General features: G+C 45.2%; 1 protein-coding gene across 2 annotated transcripts in view; it reads left to right on the top strand.

The window, feature by feature from the left end:
• The window catches only part of LOC124723091 (R3H domain-containing protein 4-like), a 112,328-nt gene that overhangs the window by 64,353 nt on the left and 35,674 nt on the right, over positions 1 to 12,301 (top strand). For both annotated transcript variants that reach the window (XM_047248268.1, XM_047248269.1), the window contains exon 5: positions 2,101 to 2,242. In XM_047248268.1, the coding sequence (XP_047104224.1) occupies positions 2,101 to 2,242 (142 nt within the window). The remainder of the gene's footprint in view (positions 1 to 2,100; positions 2,243 to 12,301) is intronic.

The raw sequence follows: 12,301 nt of genomic DNA, 5'->3' as shown, positions 1-12,301 counted from the left end.
ATAGAATTGCGGAAATATCCTTTATGAGATGGGCTCAGATTTGAGTCATAAAAGTACCATATACTGCCAAAGTAAGCTTAGTGTACAGTAGTTCCCCTGGTAGCTTTGCTCAGTTAATGTCATTCCCACGTTACCTGTATATTGGATCTGTAGTGTACTATTGGATGTTATCTCATAATGATCCCTTTGCTTTCTTTACGTTTGCAATGAGTGTCTTACTATATGCCCCTAAAATCCAGAAGTGGTGAACCATCTAGAAACTGAGTGAGGATATATAAAGGGCCAGGGAACCTGCGGAACATTTTTGTTCTGCATACTTACCCTCCTGCCTGTAGTTTCGTGAGAATAAACAGTATTTATAGAAAAACTGAAATTATCAATGTTTAATACAGGTTTTATTCAAAAATTGTTGATTTGTAACGTGAAACAGAGGGATGTTGTAAAAATAAAGAGAATGATGCAAATTTATCATAAAGTGTTAGAAAAACAAAAGGGTAAAAAAAAAAAAAGAAACAAAAATATATCAAACATCACTTCAATACTTTGTCTAACTTCTGTAAAACATGTTTCTGTTATTCATAAGGAACTTTTGCATTTATTGGTAACAACTCTTGCCTTCGATCATGATGAACATTCCGTTGAGTACAAAATAACGATAATAATTGTACAAATATTTTTATGTTTGTGCATGTAAACTGTACTTGCATCAGAATTAATGTCTGTGGTTACATAAAAGTGGAGAGGTTATGAAATCAACTAATTTTTGTTATTTATTAAAAGACATGCAGTTCTAATTATGTGCAAAACAACCAACCAAATAAATAAAAAACAAAGAGAAGCCATTATATCCTATTTTCTGTCTTGCACATTCATTCATGTTTCTTCCCTACCAGTTCTACCAGTAGTCCTACGCTTTACTATGTCATTTATGTAGTGTACCAAAACCACCGTACCGTAGTTTTGGTAGAGAGCAATTCTAGTTCTCATTGATCAAACAGTAAACATCTTGCAGTGTGTTGGTGTAAAAGACACTGACAGTGCTGGTACACATAGACTGCATTTGCATACCTCAGGTATTTCAAAACATATTACAGTATGCGTATTACAGCTGTGTAACGCAAATATACAGTTAAGGCATCTCTCATCATCATCATTATTATTATTATTATTATTATTATGGTGGTGGATAATCCTTGCCTCTACAATTATGTACTAGAAATCACAAGACAAATGTCAACCTATACAAGTATTTTAACTTAACAGCACCAGTAAACAGAGGCAGTTGCTAATATCATATTACAAGTCAAATGAAAGTGGCAACCCAAAGAGATACTTGTGAAATACTTGTTGTTTACTCTTTATTCTTTCACTGAGGCATACCACTTGGAGTCAACAATTTTTCTGACTTTTCTGTACATTTGTATAATTTTTCTCAGTCTTCCATCCTACCTAACTTTTAATGTTGCAGAATCTGATGTGTCAGTGGTTAGTTGAAAATATGTTAAACATTCCACAAACTGTGATAGATACTTCCATTTTTCTGGCAGTATTTTGTATTGCAGTTGTCCAGTTGTGGATCCCAGAGCGGCAAAGCCATGGTCAAGAAGTAGGAGTAAAATAAATTTTAGATATTTTAGAATTATTCCTATCTATTTAAAAAATGTTGAGAGAAGGCTTGTACAACATTCATTTACAAGCAGCAGCAATAATTTTGAGTAATTATCTCTCTCTCTCTCTCTCTCTCTCTCTCTCTCTCTCTCTCTGTGTGTGTGTGTGTGTGTGTGTGTGTGTGTGTGTGTGTGAGAGAGAGAGAGAGAGAGAGAGAGAGAGCGCAGGGGGTGTACTTTTTGGGTAAGCCAAAATAGATAAAAGTGTAAAAGTAATTTCTTCCAACTGGGTATTCTTTTTGTTTCTCTTTTTATTATTCAGCATGAAATGATTTTATCCACCAGGCTTTTGTTCAATTTTCATTTCTACACTTACTATTTGTAGAGTTTGTTCTATTCACAGTATGCTTGTGCTCAATGTGCTGCTAAATTACGAACATTCCATTACATTGATCACATTTGTAATGTTATTTTGTTTTCAATTTTTTTTCAGGGAATGCTTACCTACCTTGAGACAGAGGTTGTAAACTTTTTCTCTAAATCCCCACAGAGTGTGTACATTTCAGGAATTCTGTCCAGTTTTGAAAGATTACTTCTGCATGCCATATCACAGTATCACCAGCTCTGTTCTTTCAGTGAGTACATTTAGAAAATGGCAGTTTTTACTGTAAATATAGTTCATAAATGAATTCTGACAAAATTTTCACTGGTTTCCACAAAATTAGCTGCTCACAAAAGGTGCAACAGTTTATAAAAATGAAGCAATAGACACTGTAGGCGAGTGTGGTTTTACCACAGTAGTGCTGGACAAACCACCGCACCCAAAAGTGACACTGGAGTCTGAATGAACCATCTGCATATTTGGAGAAATGATGGCAATAGGTGTTTTGAAAATGAAAGACAGCAGCTTAAACGTCAACTTGAAGCATCATTTACCAGATAGACTGTAGTGGAGAGCTATTGGTGAATTTCGCTCCTTACAAGTACTGACAGTGGTTAAATGTTCACCATTCTGCTATTCATAAATTCTATCAGCAATGTTTAGCTACATGTTGGGATTTAAAATAATTACTCAAGGGCTACAAAGCACTGTTATTACCTGTATTTGCTATAAGGACTCGAAGGATTGAACTTTGTCACCATCAACTCTAATGTGTCTTTGCTGTAGCCACCAGAAGGTGATATATCTATTGGAGAATTGAGAACAACAGCTAGGGTTGATCCCAGTATCCCATCCAGACAGTCATTTCATGCAGCTGTTAGTAACCCTAAGGTAGCAGTTTCATTGGATTACTTTGAGCCTCAAATGTAGGTGGGCCGTTTGCCAATCAACACAGGAAGCAGCTTGATGAGACAGTATATTACCCTCTCAGCTAAATTTATTGTGGATAAGATTGACCTAATACATTGATCTTGTTGATACTAAACTCTGTGATCGAGAAACGTGCAGGTCCGGTTGGAGACAAATGTGGGCATAGTTTTGTCAAAGTATAGCACTGTTCATATATCTTGCCAAATGCTTGGTGACCTGCAGGCTGGTGTAACATGGATAGGTTTGTTAGAAATCTTACTACCATGTACAAATTCCTGGCACAGTGGATTTGTAGTCCAGATGAAATAATAATTGGAGTAGACAAATGAGGTGTAATAGTGTGGTGTGTAGTGTGGTATGGGGGGGGGGGGAGGAGAAGTTGGAAGAGTTGTTCTTCTAGTTGTCAGGATGGCATTTGGCTCTCCCTCTTGGGCGTTGTGGGATTGATGGTATGACAAGGGCTGCAGGGGTCCATTGGAAAAGTGAAGTGGCTGCAGCAAAACAAGCTTAGTGCAGCTACAGGTGTGCACTCTTGCTGTGTGGCATAGCTTGGTGTTGACCCACATCGTCTTCATGTTGGTATCATAGAAGTGGCACCCTTGAAGGTTGCACATGCCGTGGGGTCCCCAGCATCCTGTCAAGGCACTGAGTAGCATCAGGAGCCAACAACTAAAGCTAGCATGGCATTCTGATGGGAGTTCACTTGGCCCAGCTGGCAGTGTGAGGGGCTGAAAGTGAGACTGGCTGGCTGGTAGTATGCTCAGTGGTTAGGAGAACCACAGTTTAACCCTAGATCCATCTGGACTCCCTGTGGGTCCAGGGGTAAGAATAGGCCTGTGGTATTCCTGCCTCTCTGCACACCACACAACGTTTCGGCCTTAATGTGATGGTCCCCTAAGGGGTTTGACCACTACATTTCAAAATTTTCCGTTCGTGTGTACCATTTGGGGAAGGACGCCTTACGTGGTGCATCTTAAATCCATCTTGCCCTAAGATCTGCCTTCTGGCCACATCAACTGCAGTGTGTTCCGGGTAGCATACATTCCCTCCATTGTGCACTTCCATCTTCGCCCTTGTGGTATACATGGATATTCGACACCCGACATCCAGCATGGTAGCCAGTCCGTTGTGGTGGGGTCGTCATGTACCCTCTTCGTGGTAGCCCCCTGACTACACAGGGATCGCACTGCTGATGATGCCTGAGCTGCTACCTCCCCACGTATGCCGAGTAGTAGATGCCTATCCTTCTGGGGCATCAGGACTCCTGGCAAAGGCCATCCTGCCAGGTGGTCTTTGCAATGGCTGGGTGGCGCCCATGGTGAGAGCCCCTGGTCATTTAGAGGACAAGTTCGGGGAGGTGGAGGGCTTGTCCAAAATGCGCTCTGGGTCAGTTCTAATCAAAACAGCATCCTCTGCCCAGTCACGGAGGTTGCTCACTTGTGACAAGTTGGGGATGTTTCAGTTACCATCATGTCCCATAAGAATTTAAACATGGTCCAGGGTATTATATTCCACAGGGATCTTCTTCTGCAGTCAGATGATGAACTACGCACCAACCTAGAACGATGAAGTGTTCACTTCCTCTGGCGCGTCCATCAGGGTCCGAGGGATAATCAGGTAGCCACCGGTGCCTTCATCTTGGCCTTCGAGGGTGATGTCTTACCCGAGAAGGTCAAGGTGATGGTTTACCGCTGTGATGTGAAGCCATATATCCCTCCTCCGATGCGGTGTTTTAAATGCTGGAAGTTTGGGCATATGTCATCCCGATGTACTTCCGGCATCACGTGTCGAGATTGTGGACGTCCTTCCCAATACTCCATGTACCCCACCTCCCATCTGTGTTAACTGCAGAGAACACCATTCCCCCTGCTCGCTGGACTGTAGGGTATTCCAGAAATATCAGAAGATCATGGAATATAAGGGCCTGGACCGCCTGACCTACACTGAGGGTAAGCGGAAATATGAGAGGCTACATCCTGTGCCAATGACTTCAACCTACGCCGCTGCTGCAACAACGGTTCTCCCATCTCCCATGTCGTCACGTACGGTTGGCTCTATGATCCATCAGAATCCACCTGCCCCCTTGATTGTGGGGGGCACTTCACTCCCTGTTGCTCCTGCTCCATCTACTTCAGGAACAACCCCCCCCCCCCCCCCCCCAACCATCGGGGACATCACCACTTCCCAGCCGGAGAAGCGTAAGACTTCTTCGGCTCCTCTCACCAGGAAGGGGTCGCTTGGGGACCTCCCTTTGCAAGTTCACACCAGTGGAAAAGTGGACACCCACCAGTGGCTGAAGCAACAACAGGTCGCTGGTCGTAGGGCTTCACAGTCCTTGTCCGTCCCTGAGGCTGACCCGGTGAAGCCCTCCCAGCCGGAACCACCAAAGGCGCAGCGCGAAAAGCTGAAAAAGAAAAAGGCTCCCAAGAATCCAGCCATATCGGTGGCACCCATCCCACCGCTTCCTACAAGCTCAGCATCTGAGGATGAGGTCGAGATTCTGGGGTCTGCTGAGGCCCTGGATCTCGCCGGACCCTCGGACGCAATGGATGTCACTCGTGCGGGTACTGGATCAGTGGTAGCAAGTGACCTAGTGGCGTAATCTGCCTTCCCAGTCCCTTCACACCTTTCTCAGCTGTGGTCAATGCCATCCTCCAGTGGAACTGCAGCAGTTTCTTCCACCATCTTGCTGAGCTCCGACAACTTCTCAGCCTTCACACTTTCTTCTGCATTGCTCTTCAAGAAACTTGGTTTCCAGCAATGCGAACCCCTGCCCTCCATGGCTATTGGGGTTATTATAAGAACCGGACAGCTTATGAAAGGGTATCTGGTGGCATCTACATCTATGTCCTTCACTCGTTTCACAGCGAGTCTGTTACTGTCTGCAGTCTGTATCTTCCACCTGATGGTGATGTCCCGCAGCATGTCCTGGCTGTGCCGATAGCCCAATTACCACCACCTTTCCTGTTACTGGGTGACTTCAATGCTCATAATCCTCTGTGGGGTGGATCAGTAGCAACGGGCAGAGGCAGCACCGTTGAGCATGTATTGGCACAGCTCGACCTTTCCATTTTAAATGCCACAGTGTCACTCTTCTGGTCACCCTTGCAGATGGGCTATGAATAAGGCTGACTGGGACTTGTTCTCCTCCATTGCCGCTGTTGAGCCTCTTTCCAATGAAGCCATTGATGCGGTGGTTCACTTGGTCACCACCGGCATTGTTACTGCCGCAGAATCTGCCATTCCCCATTCCTCTGGTTGCCCTCGGTCGAGGACTGTGCCTTGGTGGTCGCCTGTGATTGCCGAGGCGATTAAAGATCGCAGGCGGGCGCTCCAGCGTCACAAGCAGCATCCCTCATTAGAAAACCTCGCCGCCTTTAAACGGCTCTGTGCGCGGGCCCACCGCATCATTTGCCAACACAAGCAGGAGTGTTGGGAACGGTATGTCTCCACCATTGGCCTCCATATCTCTCCATCGCAGGTTTGGGCCAAGATTAGGCACCTCTATGGCTATCGGACCCCTATCAGCATCCCTGCGCTCTCACTGAATGGAGCAGTTTGAACTGACTCAGACGTAATTGCAAACCGCTTGGCAGAGCATTTTGCTTTGAGTTCCACTTCTGCAAATTACCCACTGGCCTTCCGCTCCATTAAAGAGCGGTTGGAACGTCGGAGCCTTTCGTTCCACACGCGCCATCCTGAATCCTACAATGTTCCATTCAGTGAGTGGGAATTCCAAAGTGCCCTAGCCACCTGCCCTGATACAGCTCCCGGGCCCGATCGCATCCACTGTCAGATGCTGAAAAACCTCTCAGTGGACTGCCAGTGACGCCTCCTCGACCTTTACAACCGTATCTGGGTCAAGGGTGAGTTCCCGTCGCAGTGGTGGGAAAGCATCGTAATCCCTGTTATGAAACCTGGCAAAAACCCTCTGGAGGTAGACAGCTACCGCCCCATTAGCCTCACCAATGTTCTTTGCAAGTTGCTCGAATGCATGGTGAGCCGGCAGTTGAGTTGGGTACTCGAGTCTCGGGGCCTTCTGGCTCCGTCTCAGGGAGGATTCCGTAAGGGCCGCTCTGCCGCTGATAATCTGGTGAGCCTGGAGTCTGCCATCCGTACGACCTTTGCCAGCCGTCAGCACCTTGTCGCTGTCTTTTTTGACATGCGGAAGGCATATGATATGACATGGCGACATCACAGCCTCTCTACACTTCATGATTGGGGACTTCAGTGCCCACTGCCGATTTTTCATACGAAATTTTTTGTCGCATCGTACCTTCCGCGTGCAAGTTGCGGCCTCCCATAGTTCCCCCCGAGTTCAGGAGAACGAGGTACCGCAGGGATCTGTCCTAATTGTCTGCCTGTTTTTAATTGCAATTAATGGGCTCGCTGCGGCGGTGGGAACGTCTATCTCAGCTTCCTTCTATGCTGACGACTTCTGCCTCGACTATCGCTTCATTGGCATTGTAGCTGCTGAACATCAGCTGCAGGGCGCTATCCGCAAGGCGCAGTCTTGGGCTGTAGTGCATGGCTTCCAGTTTTCGGCTGCCAAGACCTGCGTTATGCATTTCTACCAGCAACGCACTATTCACCCTGAGCCACGGCTTTATCTTGACGGCGAACCTCTTCCTGTGGTGTAGACACATCGGTTTTTGAGTGTGGTTTTTGATGCTCGGTTGACTTGGCTCCTTCACATTCCGCAGCTTAAACAGATGTGTTGGCGGCATCTTAATGCTCTGTGATGCTTGAGCCACACCAGCTGGGGAGCCAACCGATCTACCCTCTTACGGCTCTACCAGGCATTAATTCAGTCCCGTCTGGATTTTGGGAGCCTGGCTTATGGTTCAGTGTCCCCTTCTGTGTTGCGGATGCTGGACCCCATCCTTCACAGCGGGATCTGACTTGCCACTGGAGGTTTCTGGACCTGCCCTGTGAACAGCATACTGGTGGAGGCAGGTGTCCCTCCACTGTGGTTACGGCACCAACGTTTATTGGCCGCTTATGCTACACACGTTTGTAGCTTGCCCAGACATCCTAATTATCGTCTCCTATTCCCTCAGTCGGTCGTCCATCTCCCAGAACGTCGGCCACAGTCGGGTTGTATGATCGCGGTCCGCGTCGGAGAGCTTCTCTCCGGGCTTGGTGTTTTCCCTCTTCCCCCTCCTTTCCGGGCCCCTCTGCGTACACTCCTGTGGTGTGTGCCCCGCCCCTGCCTTCGGCTCGAATTGGCATGGGGCCCGAAGGACTCTGTCCTTCCTGAGGCCTTCTGCCGCGGCTTTCAATCCATCCTTGCCATGTATCAGGGCTCTGACGTTGTTTACACTGATGGTTCGATGGTTGCTGGTCGTGTCGGTTATGCTTTCACTCTAGGGGACCATTCTGAACAACACTCATTGCCGGCTGGCAGCAGCAGTTTTCACTGCTGAGATGGTCGCCATCTTTCGTGCCCTAGAGTATAGCCGCTCCTGTTCAGGTGAGTCCTTTGTTATCTGTAGTGACTCCCTGAGCAGTTTACAAGCTATCAACCAGTGTTTCCCTCGCTCTCATCTGGTGATGACTATCCAGGAGTCCCTCCATACCCTTGCCTGTTGCGGCCGCTCTGTGGTGTTTGTGTGGACCCCTGGTCATGTCCGCGTCCCGGGCAATGAACATGTTGACCACTTGGCCAAACAGGCCACCAGTAAGCCAACTCTGGACATTGGCCTCCCGGAGACTGATTTGGGAGCAGTCTTACGCCGCAAAGTTTTCGCGCTTTGGGACACTGAATGGCGCGATCTGACCACACCGAATAAACTCCGTGCTATCAAGGAGACGACTGTGTGGCGGTCGTCCATGCGAGCCACTCGCAGGGACTCGGTCGTCCTTTGTCAGCTCCGCATTGGCCACACCCGGCTGACGCACAGATATTTACTGCCCCGTGAGGACCCACCTCTATGTCGCTGCAGGGCGGCTTACACGGTGGTCTGCAGTCTGGGGCAGAGGGGGACGTGGGGCGCCGGCTCTCGGCAGGCGCTTGGGTCGCCGATGTTGACGCTGCGACGCATCTGAGCAATGTCCAGGGCAGCCAGGTAGTGTCAGCTGCTGTACTCAGGTTTGAGCATTTGTTCTGTGCACATTCTTAGCAGCACAACTGCTAATACGAGTATGAAGAAGAAAGTGACTGTCAGGGCACATTCCTGGTTGTATAGCTTATGTATCAGTTGTTCAATTCAGAATTATTTACATACATAAAGTAGTTAGATTTACACAGTAAGCTAGCTTTGATATTGAATAACTTTGCGAGTAATGTTACTTCTATTGTTCACTGTCATTAAAGTGCCTCATATTTACAGGTTAAATGGCGGTCAACTTGACGTTCAGCTCCCAGTAGTTTCCAATCGATGTTATAATATTCACATATGTGCTATCTCACTCACAGAACACAGATCGATAACTGACGTATCAGCGACCCTCGTCAGGCATAAATTGCTGCAATGTGTTTTGCTAACAGCATATATATACACGGCGGTCCACATTTTGTCGGCCTGTCCCCTTTTAGCTGTGCTCAGGCAGAAATTTGTGCTGCCCGATACGCTCCCTGCCCTTTTTAACAGATAACACTGCCACGGCAGGCTCAGTTTTGCTATTTATTCGGGCAGGGGGCTTTTATCACTCAATCTAAGTGTTTGTCTTTTTTTGTGTTGAGTCTGGCCTTTGGCCTACGGTTGTAGACTAAGTTTTTAGTGTGTTTCTCAGTGGTTGGCTTTTCCTTTTTTTCTCTCTACGGTCGGCCAACCACTGTCGCACTCTGTGTTATTTTAATTCCTTTTGTCCGGTCTCTGTCTAAGTCTTTCTTGTCCCGTGTCGTCTGTTGTCTGTTCCATTGTTAGTTTTTATTCTGTGTGGGTGTTTGGAGTTTTGGAAAAAGGGACCGATGACCGTAGCAGTCTGGTCCCTTCCATCCCACAGACCGACCGACCGACCAACCTAGATCCATCTGGTGGCAGTTAGACCTGCATGGCAAGTGGTCCTATCGAGACGACTGTGGAGTGCCAATTCAAGGCATCGATGCTCCGATGACTCGCTCGCTCGAACAGCCAATAATTATCTGCACCAAAATGGATTTATTGTGCTGTTAGGGCTGCTAGCCACATACATTGCATACAGAATTGCCTCCTGGTTTCAGGCACTGACTGGCAGGCTGTGGCCCAATGCCAGGCCAGCATATTGCCACAAGTGGCCTGATGTATGGTTTTGAGCCCGTCTGCCTACACTTTTCTTCTTATTGAGGGGCTTTAAGCAAGAACATCAGCCTATAGTTCACTTCAAAACCCTAGGATAATATAAATAGACAGTAAAGTGGACTTCAGAAATCTAACTGCTTCTGCTACTTTCTGAAGTGTGTGGCACTCAACCCGTGAACAAGCATCTCGCCTCACTGCAGCTGTAACGCAGCCTTTTATATGCTGCAGCACTGAGAGGAAGAGGTGACAAGCCTATTGCTGTGGCCACCTTTCACCTCTGGAAAATATCTTTGGTACTCAATTTGATAACAGGCTGAGTGGAGCTGAAGCCATCGCGGAGGGACTCGAAAGGGGGAAAATCCCCTTTTGTACCCGAGAGTGAACCCAACATCTCCAGGGTCTACCTGCCACTGAGGTCTACCTGCAATTATAGCCATTGTTACTATTTTGGATAGCAAATTGAACTGCCGAATCCGAGGAGAGGTTAGCAGAGCTGAGACAAAAATTAAATAATACCGAAAGAAATGGATTATCAGAAGTATAGCAGAAGAAAACAAAGACCACATAGTATTGAAATTGGGACAAATGTTTTACAACAGTGCAGTGAACAGATTTACCTGTAGACTTTATTGTAAATGAGGAAGTTAAAAAGGATGTTACAGATATTGAAAGCGTGCGTCTCGGAACAGTAAGACTTTACTTTTAAACATAAGCAAAGGATATTTCATGAAAATTATTTGCTTATGCACTAAGGTGCTCACAGTGTGGTGGGGAGGTAGATGAGCTCTGCAAAGAACTATAGAACTGATAAATCACAGCATAATGTGGGAGCCTTTGATCCAAAAGTTGGACAAAAACTTTCAAATGATTCTCCGGTGGAAAATTTTGGGTCCAATACCAGAATTCATGAAGTGAATACATTTGTAGAACTTACAAGAACAAAAATACTTTCTTTCTGGAGATGTTATCGATGACCAATGAAAATGATCAAAATATAATAAATTTCGTTTATAATCTGTAAAGAAATTATACAGACTGTAACAGTCCTAAACCACTTTTAATTGCAAGTCATGAAACATTAATAGAGACAGAATTAAAGAGAGATTAACTAAGAACATAGGAATTAAATGTAGATAATGAGAATGTATTTAAGAATGGGGTGGCATATCATATGAGATTGAGCAACAAGTTCACTATCGTAGAAAATAAAAATTTTACATAGACAAAGTGTGCAGTTATTTAAGATAGGTGCTTACCCAAGCAATAAAAGATTTTTCCAGTAAAAAAAAGGAGAAATAAAGAAAATCTCAAGTGGAAAAAGGAAGTCATTAAATAAAAGATGGAAATGCCAAGCAAACAGTAACAGAAACCTGCTGTACTCAACAAAATTATCAAGAAATGTCTTCCGGAGGTTGTGGGAAGATATAATGAGACTGCAATAACAGAAAACAGTTGGAAGCAATAATAATGTGAGTAAGCAAAATATAGGTTTATATAGGGTAGGTGTCATAGTTTGAGAGTCAATATAGCACAATACTTGGTAACAAAGAGAAAATTGTATAAGCATTTAAAGTTTCTTCAAATGATTGTATAGTTCAGCAGATGATTCAGAAATGCAGTTTGAATTTGTTTTATCAGAAGTTATCAAGTCTGTATTTGAAGTAATACAAGAGGTATTTGCAGTGTGTCTGCAGAGGAAGGCATTTGCCCATAACTGGAACATTGCTGTAATTATTCTTCTTTTCAAGAAAAGTGGCTTGAAGGTGCAATTATAGACATATCTGTAATGTAAATTACATAAAATTTTCACTTGCTGCATCGAAAAAGCATTGTATTTTAATCAAGAAAAGGACAATCCTGGCTTTGGACGTGGATGTCCACACAACAGACCACTTGCAAGTCACAAACAGAATTACAGAACATACCAGTGAAATTGAATTACTGCATTGTCTTGGGGACTCTTTGATTTTGAGAATGATTTTGACTCAGTTTCAACAAAATCTGTTGCAGTAGCATTAGTGAAACAAGGTTTTGAACTAACTTGTGTTACTGTATACTGAAGAATGTATACTTTGTTGTTATAAGCTTTCATTATACCTGATCAGAATAGAGGAAAATTCATGACTGAAGGGGGAGACAGGGAAGATGATTCAGTATCG

The sequence above is a fragment of the Schistocerca piceifrons genome, chromosome X, assembly GCF_021461385.2.
Source record: "Schistocerca piceifrons isolate TAMUIC-IGC-003096 chromosome X, iqSchPice1.1, whole genome shotgun sequence".
NCBI lineage: Eukaryota > Metazoa > Arthropoda > Insecta > Orthoptera > Acrididae > Schistocerca > Schistocerca piceifrons.
Note: the sequence above shows the minus strand (reverse complement) of the source record. Positions and strands in the feature narration are given on the sequence as shown.